General features: G+C 44.7%; 1 protein-coding gene across 3 annotated transcripts in view; it reads left to right on the top strand.

Annotated features, from left to right (window-relative positions):
- The window catches only part of LOC140209583 (SLAM family member 8-like), a 54406-nt gene extending 32893 nt beyond the window's left edge, over positions 1–21513 (top strand). For 2 of the 3 annotated variants that reach the window (XM_072277854.1, XM_072277853.1), the window contains 5 exons: positions 3328–3366; positions 13797–13835; positions 14766–14909; positions 15075–15163; positions 18310–21513. In XM_072277854.1, the coding sequence (XP_072133955.1) occupies positions 3328–3366; positions 13797–13835; positions 14766–14909; positions 15075–15163; positions 18310–18417 (419 nt within the window). In that variant the 3' untranslated portion in view covers positions 18418–21513. The remainder of the gene's footprint in view (positions 1–3327; positions 3367–13796; positions 13836–14765; positions 14910–15074; positions 15164–18309) is intronic. The other variant, XM_072277855.1, reaches the window with a different exon arrangement.
- Positions 21514–21863: the final 350 nt, after the last annotated feature.

The following is a 21863-nucleotide window of genomic DNA, read 5'->3' as shown; positions in this document are numbered from 1 at the left end:
AAGCCAACAAAAAGGCAGGCATAGCTAGGACCCATACGGGTGCCCATAGCTACACCTTTAGTTTGGAGGAAGTGAGAGGAGCCAAAGGAGAAATTATTAAGAGCAAGAACTAATTCCGCTAGACGGAGCAGAGTGGTGGTAGAGGGGAACTGATTAGGTCTGGAATCCAAAAAGAAGCATAGAGCTTTGAGACCTTCCTGATGGGGGATGGAAGTATATAAGGACTGGACATCCATGGTGAAAATAAAGCGGTGGGGGCCAGGGAACTTAAAATCATCGAAAAGTTTAAGAGCGTGAGAAGTGTCACGAACATAGGTCGGAAGGGATTGAACAAGGGAGGATAAAACAGTGTCAAGGTATGCAGAAATGAGTTCGGTGGGGCAGGAGCAAGCTGACACAATAGGTCGGCCAGGACAGGCAGGTTTGTGCATCTTGGGTAGGAGGTAGAAACGGGAAGTGCGAGGTGCGGGAACTATAAGGTTGGTAGCAGTGGATGGGAGATTCCCTGAGCGGATAAAGTCGGTGATGGTGTGGGAGACAATGGCCTGGTGCTCCTTAGTGGGGTCACGATCGAGGGGTAAATAAGTGGAGGTATCCGCGAGTTGTCACTGTGCCTCGGCAAGGTAGAGGTCAGTACACCAGACTATAACAGCACCCTCCTTATCGGCGAGTTTAATAATAAGGTTAGGATTAGTGCGGAGGGAGTGGAGAACAGAGCGTTCCGAAGGAGTGAGGTTGGAATGGGGACAAGGTGCGGTGAAGTCGAGACGATTGATGTCCCATCGGCAGTTAGCGATAAAGAGATCCAGAGCAGGCAGAAGACCAGAGCGGGGTGTCCATGAAGAAGAGGAGGGTTGAAGACGGGAGAAGGGGTCATCGGTGGGCGTGGAAGAGTCCTTGCCGAGAAGTAGGCTCGGAGACGGAGACGGTGGAAGAAAAGTTCCCCATCATGGCGAACACGGAACTCGCTGAGGTGTGGGCGAAGGGGGACAAAGGTGAGGCCCTTACTGAGGACAGAGCGTTCTGCCTCCAACAGTTGAAGGTCGGAGGGGATGGTAAAGACCCGGCACGGATGAGAGCTGGGATCGAGGGGGAGAGGGGGGAGGCTGGGGGTGTCAGTGGAGAGGGGATGGTTGGGGTGAGAGGAAGATGGAGCCTCTGAGGGCCCAGGAGCTGACGATGGGATCTGAAGGAGACGGGGTTGCAGAGTGGTGGTGGGGGAAGGGGAGACGGGAGTCACAACAGCAGCACATAAAGACCCGGCCTGGAGTTCAAGGCTGGAGTCGCAGTTGGTGGTTGCACAATCACTTTGAATGTCTCCATGGTCGTTGCTGGAGTCCGGGTTTTGAATATGCCCTGAGGTGTTGGAGCCGGCGAGATCAATGGCAGAGGCCGCAATCTGAAGTTCATGCCTGCTAGTTTCATGGCCAGCAGGCTCTGGAGTCCGTAGATGTAGGATCTTGCGATCTTTGCCTAACATGACAAAGTCAAAAAAACGGCGATTGCAGGCGTGTATCCAACGGAGGATGAAATAACGGGTAGGACCATTACAGACGACGAAGAAAGTGTCCCGAAGGTGTGGAAGGGCCTGGGATAGGGACACCAAGTACCTCCTCATGGTGGAGAGAGGTACTGTGTACTGCATCCGGTGCTCCCGATGTGGCCTTTTATATATTGGCGAGACCCGACGTAGACTGGGAGACCGCTTTGCTGAACATCTACGCTCTGTCCGCCAGAGAAAGCAGGATCTCCCAGTGGCCACACATTTTAATTCCACATCCCATTCCCATTCTGACATGTCTATCCACGGCCTCCTCTACTGTAAAGATGAAGCCACACTCAGGTTGGAGGAACAACACCTTATATTCCGTCTGGGTAGCCTCCAACCTGATGGCATGAACATCGACTTCTCTAACTTCCGCTGATGCCCCACCTCCCCCTCGTACCCCATCTGTTACTTATTTTTATACACACATTCTTTCTCTCACTCTCCTTTTTCTCCCTCTGTCCCTCTGAATATATCCCTTGCCCATCCTCTGGGTTCCCCCCCCCCCTTGTCTTTCTTCCCGGACCTCCTGTCCCATGATCCTCTCGTATCCCTTTTGCCCATCACCTGTCCAGCTCTTGGCTCCATCCCTCCCCCTCCTGTCTTCTCCTATCATTTTGGATCTCCCCCTCCCCCTCCAACTTTCAAATCCCTTACTCACTCTTCCTTCAGTTAGTCCTGACGAAGGGTCTCGGCCTGAAACGTCGACTGTACCTCTTCCTAGAGATGCTGCCTGGCCTGCTGCATTCACCAGCAACTTTGATGTGTGTTGTTTCCATTTTTCTATTTTCTCTTAGTGATTTATAATTTAAATTTTTAATATTTACTAATTTTTCCTATTTTTAGTATTTAGTATTTGTAATCCAGGGAGCGGGAAGCACAGAATCAAGTATAGCTGTGATGATTGTATGTTCTAGAATCAATTCTTTGACAACAATGAAGTATAAAGTATATACAAGGGGTGATTGATAATTTTGTGGCCGAAGGCAGAAGGAGTCAATTTTAGAAAACCTCGCACACTTATTTTTCAACATCATCACCTTCTACATTTACACACTTCGACCAGTGGCTGTGGAGGATACGGATCTTGGACATACAGAAAGCGCCCACAGCAGAGGTGATTGATAAGTTCATGGCCTAAGGCAGAAGGAGATGAGTTATACAGATCTTGTTATATGCACATGCAGTTCAACTCCTGAGTGATTATGCAGAAAGTTTGAAGTTGATAACTCATCTCCTTCTACCTTAGGCCACGAATTTATCAATCACCCCTGATGAGTTATTAACCTCAAACTTTCTGCATAATCACTCAAAGAGTTGAACTGTATGTGCACTTAACGAGAGCTGTATAACTCATCTCCTTCCACCTTAGGCCACGAACATATCAATCACCCCTCATAGCAGTTCTATTACTGTATATATAATATATTGTGAATACAGATAAAATGCCTTCTCTTTTGAGCTAAGTTCATAGCTAAGCAGGGAGGAGTGTTGTGTATTTAATAGTTCAGTCATATTTGAATAATCTTCTGTTTGTATAGATATATATAGTTTGATTAAGCATTCTTGTTCATTTAATTAATTACAGATTATATGTCATTTACGCTACCATGTGATACGTGCGTGCCTCACTTAAAGTAAATATGATGTTATAGCCGTATTTTCTGACTCTCATGAGTTTCTTAGAATTCATCTAATGTTTTGAAGTTACAAAACATAGCATCTTTGTCCAGTCATGGAAATATTTTCTAAATATCCTGATATCACATTCATTATCACAGATTCCCCCATTGTGTCAGCTTCCAGTGTCGACCAGACAGGTCAGTAGTTCCCTGTCCTCTCTGTCTGTCTGTCTCCTTTCTGAAACAGTGGCATTAAATTCCTTCCAGTCAGTGGAACCATTCCAGAACCTGTAAGTGATTGGAAGATGATAGTTCGAGCGTTCAGTACCCCAACAGACACCTCACCCCAAACTCTGGGATGTGGATCATGAGGGACCGTACAGGATGCCAACATGATTAAGTGGTGGATGCCATTTCAATTTCAACGTTTAAGACAGTTTGGATTGGTACATGGATGGGAGAGATGGATGACTGTGGACTGGGTGCAGGTTGAAGGGAGAAGGCAGCTTAAATGGTTCATCATGGACTGGATGTGCTGAAGGGCCTGTTTTTGTGCTGTAGCTCTCTATGATTCTATGATTCTATGTCCAGAAGATGCCAAGAGCTGCGCACCTCCACCCTTGGGAATGGCCTGCATTGCCCGAGCAGTGGATTCATGTGGCTTTTGCCAGATCATTCATGAGCAAAAATTTCTTGGTAGTGGTGAATGCAGCTACAATGTGGCTTGAAGTGTTCCTAACAGCCCCACTACAGACTCTACACTGAAGCCTCTTCACAAAGACTGACAAAGTGTTCGCTTGGGCTTGACAGGAGGCAAGTGCAGAAATTGCCAGTGCCCTAGCAGAGGTACTTAAAAGATAATTAGCGATAGCAGGGGTACCAGAGGATAGGAGGATAGCCCATGTTGTTTCGCTGTAAACGTACACCAGGAAATTATAGGCCAGTGAGTCTGACATCAGTTGTGGGAAAGTTATTGGAAGATATTCTAAGGGACTGGATATGTAAGTATTTGTAAAGACAAGGACTGATTACGGATAGTCAGCATGGCTTTGAGCCCGGTGGGTCATGTCTAACCAATCTTATAGAGTTTTTCAAGGAAGTTACTGGGAAAGTGGTTGAAGGTAAGGCAGTGGATGTTGCCTAAGTGGACTTTCGCAAGGCCCTTGACAAGTCCCACATGGGAGGGTGGTCAGAGAGGTTCAGTTATTCGGCATTCAAGATAAGGCAGTAAATTGGATTAGACATTGGCTTTGTGGTAGAAGCCAGAGAGTGGTAGTAGCAGGTTATCTCTCAGGCTGGAGGCCTGTGACTAGTGGTGTGCCGCAGGGACTGGTGCTGGGTTCTTTGTTGTTTGTCATCCATATCAATGATCTGGATAGTAATGTGTTAACTGGATCAGCAAATTTGCAGATGGCACCACGATTGGGGTTGTAGTGGACAGTGAGGAAGGCTATCATGGCTTGCAGAGGGATCTGCATCAGCTGAAAAATGACAGTGGAATGTAATGCAGAGAAGTGGCTGGTGTTACACTTTGGTAGGACCTACCAGGGTAGGTCTTTTACAGTGAACGGTAGCCCACTGAGGAGTGGGGTAGAACAAAGGTATCTCACAATACGGACCTGTCATTCATTGAAAGTGGTATCACAGGTTGATTGGGTCATAAGGAAACATTTTGGCACATTGGCCTTCATAAATCAAAGTATAAGTACTTAGGTTAAGTAGAAAGTATTAAGAGGCGGAATGTTATGTTGAAGTTGAAAATGACATTGGTGAGGCCTTATTTGGAGTATTATGTGTAGTTTTGGTCCCCTGCCTGAGGAAAGATTTAAATAAGATTGAAAGAGTACCAAAAAAATTTACAAGGATGTTGGAGGGACTGGAGAACTTGAGTTATAAGGAAAGATTGAATCAGTTCTTGGAACGTGGAAGATTGAGAAGAGATTTGAGAGAGAACACTGAAATCTACAGCACATTACAGGCCCTTCGGCCCACAATGTTATGCCGACCATGTAACCTACTCTGGAAACTGCGTAGAATTTCCCTACTGCACAGTCCTCTATTTTTCTAAGCTCCGTGTACCTATCTAAGAGTCTCTTAAAAGAATCTATCGTATCCGCCTCCACCTTCACTGGCAGTGCATTCCACGCACCCTCCACTCTCTGTGTGAAAAACTTACCCCTGACATCCCCCTTGTACCTACTTCCAAGCACCTTAAGACTATGCCTCTTTGTGCTAGATATTTTAACCTGGGGAAAAGTCTCTGCCTATCCACACGATCAATTCCTCTCATCATCTTATATGCAAAATTATGAGGGGTAGAGATAGGGTAAATGCATGCAGGCTTGTCCCACTGAGATTGGGTGGGACTACAACCAGAGGTGATGGGTTAAGGGTGAAAGGTGAAAAGTTTACAGGGAACATGGGGGAAACCTCTTCACATGGAGGGTGATGAGTGTGTGGAATGAGCTGCCAGAACAAGGGGTGCATGTGAGCTCAACTTTAGATTATGAGGACACTCAGTCCTCGTTTATTGTCATTTAGAAATGCATGCATTGAAAAATGATACAGTGTTCCTTCAGAATGATATCACAGAAACACAGGACAAACCAAGACTAAAACTGACAAAACCACATAATTATAACATACAGTTACAACAGTGCAGAGCAATACCCTAATTTGATAAAGAGCAGACCATGGACATGGTAAAAAAAATTCTCAAGTCCTGATAGCCGCATCATCTCACGCAGACGGTAGAAGGGAGAAACTCCCCCTGCAATGAACCTCCAAACGCCGCAAACTTGCTGATGCATTGGAAGCACCCGACCGCAGCCGACTCTGAGTCCATCCGAAAACTTCGAGCCTCTGACCAGCCCTCTGACATCGAGCACCACCCTCTGCCGAGCGCTTTGACCCCACCCCGGCCACTGAACAACAAGCAAAGCCGAAAACTCGGGGCCTTCCCCTCCGGAGATTCTGGATCACACAGTAGCAGCGGCAGTGAAACAGGCATTTCAGAAGTTTCACCGGATGTTCCTCTGTGCCCTCACGTCTGTCTCCATCAAATCAGGGTTGTGCATGGCACCCTACTTGACAAATCACAGATATCATTCACCAGAGTGGCCACTGCAAGCTGCGTCGCGCCGCCATCTTCTCCTCCCCTTGAATGTTTATGAGAAGTTTGGATAGGTACATGGATGGTAGGGGTGTGGAGGACTAGGGTCCCCGTGCAGGTCGATGTTTAAATGTTTTTGGTATAGACTATATGGGCATAGACTACAGAGGTGATCAAAAGTGGATATTCGGAAAGATTAAGGACAGAACTAGACCACTCATTTAGGATTCTCCAGGAGCTGATCATGGAGTGAGGTTGCTTCTTAGTTTTGCTCCATTACCGTTTCATTTTATATCCATGAGCACCTCTATTTAATCTACTTTTATCTACACTAAACGACTAAAAGATTCATACAATAGAATTTTTGTTTTGTTTCTTTTTTCTTTTTTGTAAGTTTGGATTCTAAATTTTGAAGATATCAGTTAAGAAACAAGTACAAGACCTAAACCTCGAGACCCTAAATCTGTAAAAGATGCCGATGGCAACAGGAAAAAGAAACCTGATCCTAAACGAACCAAATTAACCTATGATATAATGTTGAATCTGTTATTTTTTCCTTCATATAACCACAATGGTGTTTTGTCTTCTTCCCACAGCACCTTTTGTTTTTTTTTTACTGTGCCATCTTTTTGGGTTCCTCTTCCCATAATACTTTTCTTTTTCCTGATGACCATTTTTTTCATTTAACTATTCTTCCTTACAAATATTCAATATTTAATAATATGTATTGGGTGTCTCTTTTTTAATATTATTTCAGAAACTATAACACAAAGGTATTTTATTTTATTGTATCTGTTAATTTTTTGTCTTTTTCATTGTTGTAGTGTAGTTTTTCTTCTGTTTTGGATTTTAGGTGGTCTTAGCAACATATATTTTGTGAGCTGCCTTCTGGAGAAATGGGGGTAGATTAAGTGTCAGTTAGCTTTCTGGCCTTTTCTTAGCTTAGTTCTGGGTTTTTTCGGGTGGTGGGTAGGGGGACCTTTACTATTAGTTTGTTTTTCAATTGGGCTAATTTAGAACTACAAAAATGTCTGCAGTGTCGTAACTTCCATTTCCTTTCTAAATGCTGGTTCCTCTTCTGATTTCATGAGTTTACACTCTGGTTAACTCTTTACATACCATAAGGTTGATTCTTGGTAAATATGGCTCAGAGGATTAATTTTATTTCTTGGAATACAAATGGATTAGAGCATCCAATTAAAAGAAAATGATTTTTAAAGTATTCCAAAGAATGAATGCTCATATTTTTTTTGCACAAGAAACTCATGTGAGAAAAGAGGATAGTCAGCGCTTATTTTAAGTTTTGGAAGGACTAACAGTATCACTCAAACTCCAAAGCTAAAGTGAAAGGAGTTTCAATTTTGATAGATTCCTTAATCGCATTTGTGCATCAGGATACTTTCTCTGACCTGAATGGTAGATTCTTGTTAATTACTAGTTTACTTTTTAATAGAAAAGTTGTTCTGGTTAATGTTTATGCCCCAAATGTGGATTACCCTGAATTTTTAAGCAATTATTTACCTCCTTTCCTAATTTAAATGATTATATGTTGATAATGGGTGGTGATTTTAATTGTTGTTTAAATCCCTCGGTGGATAAATTTATATCTACTCAGGCTTTACCGAACAAGTCGGCTACTCTTATCAACTTGTTTCTGATTGATTTGGGAATCTCAGAGATCTGGAAATTTCTACATCCTAAGGATAAAGAATTTTCATTTTTCTCACATGTACATCATATTTATTCTAGGATTCACTTTTTTTATAGACTCTCGTTTAATTCCATCCGTGATTGATTGTAACTATGACATTATTGCCATTTCTGATCACGCACCATTGAATCTCTCTATCAAGAAAATGGACATATCTTCTAATACTAGACAATGGCGTTTTAATTCTAATCTGCTTCAAGATTCGGATTTTGTAAAATTGGTTAAAGATCAGATTGACTTTTTTTTTAACTAATACTACGGATGAAATTTCCAGTGGGGTTATATGGGACACGTTTAAAGCATATATCTGTAGTCATGTTATTTCCCAAAATAACGTATTAAGAATAAAATACTTGTGTTGATTGATAAGATCAAAGACATTGATAAAAAATACACCATTGCTCCTAATGAGGTGCTTTACAAACAGACAGTTGAACTTCAAATGGAGCATAGTTTACTCTTAACATCATCAATTGAAAACCAACTAATGAAAACAAGAAGTGAGTTTTATGTACACAGTGATAATTCTGGTAAATTAAAAACAGCTTCGGTTAAATGTCAAACTATTAGGATTCATAAACTTGATGATACTTTGACGGTTGATCATGATGAGATAAATAAATCTTTTCAAGAATTTTATACATCTTTATATCAGTCAGAATTCCCTCATGATCCCAATGGGATGTATGACTTTTTAAGGAAAATGAACTTTCCGAAATTGACGCCAGAAGAACGTTTAAAATTAGAAACACATGTTATGGATGAAGAAATAAAGGGTGCTATTTGTTCAATGAATTCTGGCAAATCACCTGGTCCAGATGGCTATACAGTAGAATTTTTTAAGTCTTTCTCTTCCATTCTTTCCCCTCCATTGTGCAAAGTTTTTAAAGATGCAATTAGTATAGGTAAACTACCACAATCATTTTATGGAGCCTCTATTTCCCTAATTTTTTTTAAAAAAAGGATCCTACTGAATGTGCATCATATAGACCGATATCCTTGTTGAATGTAGATTCTAAGTTTTTTTTCTAAAATATTAGCATCTAGGTTAGAAAAGGTATTACCACAAATTATATCTGCGGATCAAACTGGATTTATTAAAAATCGTTATTCATCTTTCAATATTAGGAGATTAATGAATATTGTTTATACTCCTTCACTTAACTCCAGAATGTGCCATTTCATTAGGTGCTGAGAAAGCTTTTGACAGAGTTGAATGGCCATATTTATTTAGTACGCTTGAGAAGTTTAATTTCAGTCCGATATTTATATCCTGGATTAAACTGATATAGCATACTCCTTTAGCTTTGGTTTTTACTAATAATCAAAGAGTCCCTTTTCTCGATTATTTCATGGTACTAGACAGGGTTGTCCTCTAAGTCCTTTATTATTTGACATCGCTTTAGAACCTTTAGCAATTGCTATCCGAGATTCACCAAATATTTTTGGTATTATTCGGAAATGAGATGCATAAATTATCATTATACACAGATAATTTATTATTATATATTTCTGACCCAGAGAAATCCATTCCTGCAGCAATTTTATCTTTGTTGGCTAAGTTTAGTAAATTTTCTGGCTACAAAATGAATCTTAACAAGAGTGAACTTTTTTCGTTAAATATGCAGGTTCCAAATTATAAATGCTTACCATTTAGATTAGTTACTGATTACTTTACTTACTTAGGAGTAAAAATTACTGAGAAGCAGAATGATTTATTAAAGGCTATTTTTTTTACCTTTATTTGATCAGATTAAATGGTCACCAATGTTTTTGTCTTTAATTGCTCGGATCAAAGCTGTCAGGGTGATTATTTTACCTAAGTTTCTATATTTATTTCAAGCATTGCCAGTTTTTATCCTGAAATCCTTTTTTGATAATGTTGATTCAAAGATTTCTTCATACATACAGCACAATAAAAATCCTAGACTAGGTAAAAGATACTTACAGAAGCCCAAGAAGGAGGGTAGTTTAGCATTGCCGAACTTTAGATTTTATTACTGGGCAATTAATATTCGTTATTTAAAATTCTGGACATGGAATTTGGACACAGTTTCAAGTCCACAATGGGTTAATCTTGAATGTAAATCTGTTTCAGGGTTTTCATTGGGCTCTACTTGAGGGACCCCACTCCCCTTTGATTTTTCTAAATTGAATAAGCAAATGGATAACCCAATAGTTAAATATACTCTTGGAATATGGTTTCAGTTTCAAAAATTTTTGAATTGAATCAATTTATTTTAGTAAGCCCTATTCTAACCAATTTTCTTTTTCAACCTCTTTTTTGGATCAAGTCTGGAAAACAAAAGGTATAATACGATTTTCTGATTTATTTTTGGATAATTGTTTCATGTCTTTTGAACAATTATCTAATAAATATAATTTACCTAGATCTCATTTCTTTAGATATTTACAGATTAGAAACTTTTTAAATACTGTTCTTATTACCTTTCTGATTTCATATTCAGTGGATGTAATGGAAAAAATTCTAGATTTAAATCCTTTTCAGGAAGGTTCAATAGCAGTTATTTATAATATGATTATGAAAATAAATCCAGGTGTATCAAATACAATTAAAACCGACTGGGAATGGGAACTTAAACTTACTTTACCTACAGAGAAATGGCAAAAAATTTTTCGATTATTTAAATCTTCCTCTATATGTGCTAAACATGTGGTGATACAGTTTAAAGTAGTACACAGGGCTGATACGTCCAAGGATAAATTAGCTCGTTACTGCTCTCATTTAAACCCTGTATGTGATAGATGTCACTCTGAGACAGCTTCATTAAGTCATATGTTTTGGTCTTGCCCTTTGCTGAAGAAATATTGGGATGACATCTTTGATATTATTTCAACTATTTTGAATATTGAAAAGGCAGGAAGAGAGAGAGCAGCACACCTGTGCGTACGCAGCCCTCCGGTGAAAAATGATATCGTATCTGTTAAATTGGGGCCGTGGACAATTCTGATTTGATGGAGAATGGACGTGAAAGCACGGAGGAACATCTGGAGAAATTTCTGAAACGCTCGTTCGCTGCTGTCATTACTGCGTGGTCAGGAATCTTTCGGAGAGAAGGCTTCAAAATCCCCGGCTTTGCCTGCTGTTGGCGACCGAGGTTGAGGTCGAATCGTTCGGATAGAGATGGTGCTCGGTACTTGGTGTCGGAGAGCTGATCGGAGGCTCGAAGTTTTCGGATGACTCAGAGACGGACTGTGGTCGGCATGGCAGGGAGAGTTTTTCTTCCTTCTCCCATCTGCGTGGGATGTGGGACATTTGAGAGACTTTGAACTTTTACTGTGCTCATGGACTTCTTCATCAAGTTATGGTATTGTTGCACTGTTGTAACTATATGTTATAATTATGTGGTTTTGTTAGTTTTTTCAGTCTTGGTCTGTCCTGTGTTTTGTGATATCACACCGGAGGAAATATTGTATCATTTCTTAATGCATGCATTACTAAATGACAATAAAAGAGGACTACGTGTCTTCATAATCTAATATTGATCTACAACCTCATCCTATTACTGCAATCTTTGGTTTACCAATGATGGAACAACATCATCTGAAGAGATTTGGAGACCATTTATTCAATACTTTCACATGATGTAATTTGCCCCTTTCCAATTCTATTTTGTTACTTCAATATACCGGGAGAGGAGCAGAGTTAATGACGCCAATGGTTTTACCTGAGGTATCATAATAGCCCATTCTTTTTCTTTAGTTTAGTTTCTAGTTGGTTAAAAATTTTTTTCTTTTGGGGTATATAAATATATTTTTTTCTTTTTGCATGATATTTTTGTACTTTCACTTTATATTTTTCCTATATTATATTTGTACTTTGTGAGATTTTGGGAGGCTCATTAATTACGTATCAATTGAGTTTATACTTGTATAAACTAATTATCAATAATGTAATCCCGATTGCCTGTATCTATTTTCTGTAATGTTTATGATGTTGAAATTAATAAGAAGATTGAAAAAGATAGAAAAGAACTAGGCCACTCCAGAACTTGGTTGTAGAATGGTCGTATTCTGCATGGTGGTTGTAGATGGGTCATATTCTGCATGGTGGTCGGTGACCAGTGGTTTGCCTCGGGGATCTGTTCTGGGACCCTTTCTCTTCGTGATTTTTATAAATGACTTGGATGAGGAAGTGGAGGGATGGGTTAGTAATTTTGCTGGTGACACAAATGTTTGGGGGTGTTGTAGATAGTGTGGAGGGCAGTCAGGTTACAGAGGGACATTGATAGGATGCAAAACTGGGCTGAGAAGGGGCATTTGGAGTTCAACCAAGTGCAAGGTGGTTCATTTTGGTAGGTCAAATATGATGGCAGAATATAGTATTAATGGTAAGACTCTTGGCAGTGTGGAGGATCAGAGGGATCTTGGGGTCCAAGTCCATAGGACACTCAAAGCTGCTGCGCAGGTTGACTCCGTGGTTAAGAAGGCATACGGTGCATTGGCCTTCATCAACTGTGGGACTGAGTTCAAGAGCCAAGAGGTGATGTTGCCACTATAGAGGACCCTGGTCTGACCCCACTTGGAGTACTGTGCTCAGTTCTGGTCACCTCACTACAGGAAGGATGTGGAAACTATAGAAAGGGCGTTGCTTGCATTGGGTAACATGCCTTATGAGAGTAGGTTGAGTGAACTTGGCCTTTTCTCCTTGGAGCAATGGAGGATGGGAGTTGACCTGAAAGAGGTGCATAAGGTGATGAGAGGCATTGATCGTGTGGATAATCAAAGGCTTTTTCTCAGGGCTGAAATGGCTAACACAAGAGGGCACAGTTTTAAGGTGCTTGGAAGCAGATACAAAGGAGTTGTCAGGGGTAAGATTTTTGGCAGAAGGTGGTGAGTGTGCAGAATGGGCTGCCAGTGATGGTGGTGGAGGCGGATACGATAGGGTCTTTTAAGAGACTCATGGATAGGTATATGCAGCTTAGAAAAATAGAGGGCTGTGGGTAACCCTAGGTAATATCTAAAGTAAGAATATGTTCGGCCCAGCATTGTGGGCCAAAGGGCCTGTATTGTGCTGTAGGTTTTCTATGTTTCTATGTTTCACTCTCCTACACAAATGGAAATTGAGTCTGATATCATCTGGAGATGTCGTATTGATCATTTGAGAAGAGCAGAGTCAATAGTTGGAGAAGAAAGTTGGCTACCGCTATCAGAACCACTCCCTGCAGTCCCAGAGTCCACTCCTACAATGAGCACTGACAGAGCCCCAGAGCCTGAGATTGTTTCACAGCCACAAGTCTCACCTGTTAAGCAGAGTGACCCCCGTCAGGAAAAACACTATCCCAGAAGAATAATGAATCCTCCACAGTAAATCTTTAAGCCCGAATAAGAGAATTTAAACTTTACTCTGCTAATGTCTGCATATAGTAGTTGTATTATATAATATACTGAGAATATTGTTGGAATGCCTTCTCTTTTGAGTTGAAGTTCATAGCTAAACAGGCAGGAGTGTTGTGTATTTAATATTTCAGTAATATTTGAGTAATCTTCTGTATGTGTGTGTGTATATATATATATATATATATATAATATAGTTTGATTAAGCATTCTTGTTCACTTAAATAATTACAGATTATATGCAAAAACATAAATTGCATACATCATCGCACTACCACGTGATACGTGCGTGCCTCACTTAAAGTAAACATAAAGTTATAGCCGTACTTTCTGACTCCCATGAGTTTCTTAGAATTCATTTAATGTTTTAAAGTAACAAAACGTAGTATGTTTGTCCAGTCATGGAAATATTTTCTAAATATCTTGATATCACATTCATTGTCACAGATTCCTTCAAAGAATCAACTCACATTGTCGATCGGACAGGTCAGTTGTTCCCTGTTTGTTCTCTCTCTGTCTGTCTCCTTTCAGAAACATTGGCATCGAATTCTTTCCAGTTAGCGGAACCATTCCAGAACCTGTAAATGTTTGGAAGATGATAGCTAAGTCATTCAGTACCTCAGCAGATCCCTCACCCAAGCTCTGTGATTAGATTGTTGTGACCCTGGTATTTATCCATCTGTATTAATACTGTAGACGCCAGGCATCTGTTTTAATCAGCATTGTAGCCCGTGTTGCACGGTTATTATGTTTGTTATGGTAGCTATTCACGTGGGAGGGTTGTGGTAAAAATGAAGGGTTTAGATATGTGTTCATACTTTGTTATCAGCAGTTTATAGCTGGGGACTGCATTTAATTACATTGCTCCAAGATTATATGTTTTGTGAGTTGTTAATAAAAGATCAAATACATTTCTTCGACTTTTTGGAACATTATTATCGGATTGATCGGAGGGTGTGTCTGACAAGATAACTGTCCATGTGGTCAGAACAGCTGCATTGGTGTATTTCAGTTTCCACTACAAATACCATCAATAGGCCACTGGGTCTCCAGTGTGTCCGGGATAGTTTGTGCTTTTGTTTGGGAATGCAGACAAGTAAGTATTTGTGTAATTCCCCGGCCATTTCCTTAATCACCATCACAAACTCTGCCAAATTAGTCAAAAATCTCCCTTTGTGTATCATGGGAGCACCATAGTGTAGGAGGGGTTGGAGGGGAGTGATGCGAGGGGAATAGAGGGGGACTGAGAAGATAGGAGAGGGGAATGAGATGGGGTGATTAGAGGCGATTAATGTATGGTGTTTGGGGAAAAAAGGAATATTATTGGACCTGAGATGGGATGGAATGAATCCATTGGTTCTGCGTCTCTGGGAGTGTGAGGTTGGGATTAATTGCAGAATCCTCTCCGCTTTCCAGATGCAGATCCTGTGTCCTTGAGCCCGACCCTGGTAATCGGACTGTCCGTACTGGGGGCCCTCCTGGTCTCCACTCTCATTGTGATTCTCTTGGTCACATGGAGGAGAAGAGCTGCTGGAAAAGAAACGTCTTCAGGCACTGAAGGCAAGTGGATCCAATCCGTGAGGCTGGTGGTTGGGGGGAGGGAGGGAGAATGGGTGGGGCAGGGTAGGTCGAGGAAAATGATGACATTGGAGGGAGGGGTGAGATAAGGTACAGTGGGGAAGGGTTTCCGTATGGACCCTCTCACCTCTACTTTCTGTCCCACAGACCCGGCAGTGGAGAACACTGTTTACGCAAATATTCGGTGGAATGCAAAGAGTCGTACTGGCCGGCAGCCCCCCAAGGGGAACGAGAGGGTAATGGCAGACACGATAAGCCAGAGACAGGGAACAGGCAGCCTGAATCACTCAGGCCACTGACACCACCATCAGCATCACCATCACCCATCACTGTGCCATACCAACCAATCACTCCACATGCCCAACACCACCCCCACCCCACCCCCACGTGCCCAGTTGTCAGGGCACATCAACCCCCTCATGCGCCCAGTCACTTGCATACACTGTACCCCACACCCCACACCCAGTAACTGGGCTGAATTGTCCCCCACACACCCAGTCACTGGGGTACACTGTCTCCCCCATATACATTGGGGTGCACTGTCTCCCACGCACACACAGTCACTGGAATACACTGTCCCCACCCATCCAGTCACTGTGGGAAACTGTCCCACACACACCCTGTCACCAGGGGGTGCACTGTCCCCCCCACACCCAGTCACTGGGGCACACTGTCTGCCACAGCCAGTCACTGAGGTACACTGTCCCCTCCCACACAGTAAATGGCATACACTGTCCCCTCACACACCCAGTCACTGGGGTGCACTGTCCCCCAAACACCCAGTCAGCAGCGGGCACTGTCTTCCCACACACCCAGTCACTGGGGTGCACTATCCCCCCACACACCCAGTCACTGGGGTGCACTATCCCCCCACACACCCAGTCACTGAGGTACACTGTCCCTCATACATCCAGTCACTGTGGGAAACTGTCCCACATGCACCCTGTCATCGGGATGCACTGTTCCCCCCACACCCAGTTACTGGAGTACACTGTCCCCACTCACCCAGTCACCGAGGTACACTGTCACCCCATATACACTGGGCTGCTCTGACTCCCACACACCCAGTCACTGGAATACATTGTCCCCCCCACACCCAGTCACTGGGGTACACTGCCCCTCACACATCCAGTCACTGTGGGGAAACTGTCCCACACACAACCTGTCACTGAGGTGCAATGTCCCACCCCACACCCAGTCACTGGGGTGCACTGTCCCCACAGGCCCAGTCACTGGGGTGAACTGTCCCCCACACACCCAGCCAGCAGTGGGCACTGTCCCCCACACACCCAGTCACTGAGATACACTGTGTCCCCCCACACCTAGCCACTGGGTTACACTGTCCCCCACAGGCCCAGTCACTGGGGTACATTGTCCCCCACACACCCAGTCACTGAGGTACACTGTCCCCCACAGGCCCAGTCACTGAGATACACTGCCCCCCCCCACACCCAGTCACTGGGGTACACTGTCCCCCCACACCCAGTCACTGGGGTACACTGTCCCCCACACATCCAGTCACTGTGGGGAAACTGTCCCACACACAACCTGTCACCGAGGTGCAATGTCCCACCCCACACCCAGTCACTGGGGTGCACTGTCCCCCCCACACCCAGTCAGCAGTGGGCACTGTCCCCCACACACCCAGTCACTGAGATACACTGTCCCCCCCCCACACCCAGCCACTGGGTTACACTGTCCCCCACAGGCCCAGTCTCTGGGGTACATTGTCCCACACACACCCAGTCACTGAGGTACACTGTCCCCCACAGGCCCAGTCACTGAGATACACTGTCCCCCCCCACACCCAGTCACTGGGGTACACTGTCCCCCCACACCCAGTCACTGGGGTTCACTGTCCCCCCACACCCAGTCACTGGGGTACACTGTCCTCCACACATGCCCAGTCACTGAGGTACACTGTCCCCCACATATCCAGTCACTGTGGGAACCTGTCCCCCTCACACCCTGTCACCGGGGTGCACTGTCCCCCTCACACCCAGTCACTGGGGTACACTGTCCCATACACACCCAGTCAGTGGGATACACTATCCTCCACATACTCAGTCACTGGAGTACACTGTCCCCCCACACCCAGTCACTGGGGTTCACTGTCCCCCCACACTCAGTCACTGGGGTACACTGTCCCCACACATCCAGTCACTGTGGGAAATTGTCCCACACACACCCTGTCACCAGGGGGTGCACTGTTCCCCCCCACACACCCAGTCACTGAGGCACACTGTCTGCCACAGCCAGTCACTGTCCCTTCACACATCCAGTCACTGGGGTACACTGTCCCCCCACATACTCAGTCACTGGGGTACACTGTCTTCCCACACACCCAGTCACTGGGGTACACTGTCTCCCCACACCCAGTCACTGGGGTACACTGCCCCCCACACCCAGTCACAGGGGTTCACTGTCCCCCCACACCCAGTTACTGGGGTTCACTGTCCCCCCACACCCAGTCACTGGGGTACACAGTCCCACACACACCCAGTGACTGGCGTACACTGTCCCTAGACACCCAGTCACTGGGGTACACTGTCCCTTCACACACCCACTCAGTGGGATACATTGTCCCTCACACACACAGTCACTGGGATACACTATCCCCCAGACACCCAGTCACTGGGGTACACTGTCCCCAGACACCCAGTCACTGGGGTACACTGTCCCCCCACACCCAGTCACTGGGGTACACAGTCCCACACACACCCAGTGACTGGCGTACACTGTCCCTAGACACCCAGTCACTGGGGTACACTGTCCCTTCACACACCCACTCAGTGGGATACATTGTCCCTCACACACACAGTCACTGGGATACACTATCCCCCACACACCCAGTCACTGGGGTGCACTATCGTCCACCCCATATATGGCTCAGTCCTGATGAAGGGTCTCAGACTGAAACATCAACTGTTTTTTCATTTCTATGGATGTTGCCTGACCTGCAGAGATCGTCCAGCAGTTTGTGTCCGGCTATGTGCATTTCCAGCATCTGCACAATCTTCTGCATTAATGTCCAGTTCTGTGTAATTTCTGATGATCAGACCGGGATGTAATGTTTGTACTGGTCAGCAGTTTGTTCAGATTGAAAGTTGTGTTGATGTTGGGTCAGTGTCGGTGTTTGGACTTTGTGATTGGTGATGTGGGGGTGACTGGAACTATTGAGTCTGTGTCCCATTGTGTGTTTCTCTGCATTTGTTTTTCTCCCGATGTGCCCTGTCCATCTCTCCGTATGTCCAGTCCCGTGTCTCCTAACTCTGGGTGTTCCATCTCCTTGAAGTCCTCTCTCGCTTTGTCCCTGTCTCCATGTCCTTCTCTGTGTAACCCTGAACTGGTGTGAGACTGACAGGCTTTTCTTCTGTTGCAGTTTGTTGATCCTGAGGTTCACCCTGAGACTCCCCACACAGTGTACGCTGCAGTCACGTTCCGTGCCAGACCACCCCCTGGATCGGCTGGGGAAGCAGCCCATAGATAACGTCCCGCAGTCTAGGACGGACCCTCCCTCCCTTCGCTCCGGCACAAGGATGGCACTGACCCTCAAGGGGAGCCGAGGGTGGGTGGGGAGATATCGGAGATCCACTGTGTCCCGTGGTTGTGGCTGTTGATGTTGTTTCGTATGGCAGCTGTTTTTCTCTTCACACGTCTAATTGGTTTCTGTCAAGCCAGTCCTCCAACTCAATGGACCACGGCAAAGCCGTCTTGGACCTTGTTGAGAGGGCATGTTGGGACCAGGTGGAGTGTGTCCTGGGACGTGGCACCACAGGGGAAAGCTGGGGTTTGTCGAATGCCCCATGGGTGCAGAATTTGCGCTGTTTTGGCATGTCGACTTCTGAGTCTATTTGCGGCTGTCCAGTATTTTCTGATAGCTGTAGTAAAGCCCGTGAGGAGTGAGGTGGGGTCCTCGATCAGACCACCACTGGCAGGAACGTTGGTGTGCTAGTATTGGTGCTATTGTGTGTGTTCATCATAGGAATCGAGGTTTTTCAAGTTGTGGAAAGGTTTGTGGGATTTGAGTCGGGAAGTTGAAGGTTGTGGTGGGACTAATGGGACAACAATGTGGCTGCACATTCCTGCTGGACTTTGTAAGTGTTGGATATTAGCTAATCGACTTTGTTTGTGAGCTCCGTCTGTACAAACTCCCCTGTCCGTAATCATTCCATGTGTACCCACACCTCTGTCCATAATCAACCTGTCTGCACCCACAACCCCCGTTTGTAATTAACCTGTCTGCACCCACAACCCCATCCATAATAGACCCGTCTGCACCCACAACCCCATCAGTAATCGACCTGTGTGCACCCACTCCCCCATCCGCAATTGACCCGTCTGCAGCCACAACCCCATCAGTAATCGAACCGTCTGTACCCACTTCCCCAGTCCATAATCTCCCTTGTCTGTAACTTACCCTGTCCAAAATTGGCCTGTTGACACCCACTTATCCAGTAGTTTATTATTAATTGAAAAATTGAGTTTGTGCCCAGCGTCCATTTTCTCACTGCTACCCCACCTCAGGCAATCAACCCTCAACACTGGTTCACAGCCAGGATGTGGCGTAATGGCCGGAAAAGGTCTCATCTATGACTTGTCCAGGTGTAAAATGACATCACGACTGCTCTCATTATTTTTTACAAGGTGGCACCGAGTTGTGATGTTCCTGTCACTTTGTGGTTTAGGTTCGCAGGGACAGTTAATGGTGACAGGGTGGGAAGTTTCAGGCTAGGTTAGCAGTAGTGACCTGGTGAGGGGAGTGAGAGGTCAAGGGCAGAAAGCGAGGAGTTAGGGGAAGGAACTGGACAATCAGTTTGGGCTGCTCTGAGGTTAGAGGCTAGTGATCCCCAAGAACAAGGGCCAGTGATTCCCGAGGTCAGTGAGTCCCAGGATTGGAGGTCCAAGGTCATTCAGCAAGCCCTGAGGTCAGTGGCTGTTGATTGGTGAGTCCTGGTGTTGAAGCCCAGAGATCAGAGTTTCCATGTCTGAGAATCTGGGGATACAGTCTGGAGGTCAGAATTCCTATGTCTGAGAGTCTGGGGACACAGTCTGGAGGTCAGAATTCCCATGTCTGAGAGTCTGGGCACACAGTCTGGAGATCAGAGTTTCCATGTCTGAGAGACTGGGGACATAGTCTGGAGGTCAGAGTTCCCATGTCTGAGAGTCTGGGGACAGTCTGGAGGTCAGAATTCCCATGTCTGAGAGTCTGGGGACACAGTCTGGACGTCATAATTCCCATGTCTGAGAGTCTGGGGACACAGTCTGGACGTCATAATTCCCATGTCTGAGAGTCTGGGAACACAGTCTGGCTGTCGGAGGCCACGAGGTGGTCTGCCCTGGGGAGGGAAACCTGTCTGTGTGTGGGAGTGGGGGTTGGGAAAGGGTTTTTTTTTGCTGTTTTTCCCAGTTCTATGTTGGTTACATGTTGTTCTACAAGACATTATGGGCATGCAATATTGTCGCCAGAACTTGTGGCGACACTTGCGGGCTGCCCTCAGCACATCCTCACGTTGTGTTGGTTGTTAATCTAAATGATGCATTTCACTGCATGTTTCAATAAACGCGATTAATAACAAATAAATCTCAATTTCCATCTGATTCAATGTTCATCATCCTGTCTACCTGTGTTGTCACTTTCAGGGAATTATGGGAACTATGGACCTGTGTCCCTTGCTCGCTCAGTTCCATAACACACTCCAGAGCCGACCATTTGATGTGTATGTCCTGCCTCTGTGTGACTTACCAATAAGCAATACTTCATACTTACCTAAACTAACCTCCATCCGTGATCCTTCAGCCCACTTCCCCAGCTGATCAAGCTCAATAATTGTTTTCACTGTCCACTTTGCCATCAATTGCTAAGGTCCATGCAGACAACATCTATCTCAATAGCCTCGTTAATCATCTGGTGACATCTTCAAAAACTTCAATCAGAATTATGAGCCATGGTTTCTCGGGCACAAAGCCATGCTGACCACACCTAATCAGTCCTCACCTTGCACAAGTCTAACAATCCCTTCCAGTTTCATTCCCTGCACTGCCATCTGACTTAGCAGTTCCCAAGTGCGTCCCTGCAGTCTTTTTGAGAAAAAAGCACAAAATTAGCCTCCCTCCAGTATTTCAGATCCTCATCTCTGCTAATGACAGCACCAATATCATTCCAAAGGCCCTCACTTCCCTGGCCTCCCACAATACCTTGGGGCATACTTGGACAAGTTTCAATTACAGAACGACACTGACACTCCTAACATCTTATCTTAGTTACTTGGATGCTGTCCAAGTTGCATGCCATCTTGGTCAGTGTCTCCCATCCACTACACAATGTACTGGTTGGGCACAGGAGTACATTCAGCCAGAGACTCATTCCACCGAGATGCAACACTGAGCGCCATAGGAAGTCATTCCTGCCTGTGGCCATCAAACTTTACAACTCCTCCCCTGGAGGGTCAGACACCCTGAGCCAATAGACTGGACCTGGATTTATTTCCTGGCATAATTTACATATTATTATTTAATTATTTATGGTTTTATATGGCTATATTTATACTCTGTTCTTGGTTGGTGCGACTGTAACGAAAACAAATTTCCCTCAAGATCAATAAAGTATGACTATGACTATGACTAATATGTGTCACGTACAAACTAATCTGATGGGTTGTTGGATGTGCTACAGGGGAAGCTGGTCTGCTAGTGCAGCCTATAGCCCTGAACCAAAGAGAGTTTGATACTTTGATAATGAGACTGGAGCTGTGAAGGGAGCATGCAACGGCACTGCCCATAGGAATGACACCCGCCAATCAACTGTTTTGAAAGATGTAATCAACCTTCCTGCATAAACCCCCATCTCGGAAGCTGCTTCATGAGGATTCGGGTGAAGTCCCCTACTGTAAGCACAAAGAGATGGGATGAGGCTTGGGTAATGATATGTGAAAT

The sequence above is a fragment of the Mobula birostris genome, chromosome 14 (assembly GCF_030028105.1).
Source record: "Mobula birostris isolate sMobBir1 chromosome 14, sMobBir1.hap1, whole genome shotgun sequence".
Taxonomy (NCBI): Eukaryota; Metazoa; Chordata; class Chondrichthyes; order Myliobatiformes; family Myliobatidae; genus Mobula; species Mobula birostris.
This window is presented reverse-complemented; position numbering and strand designations above follow the sequence as displayed.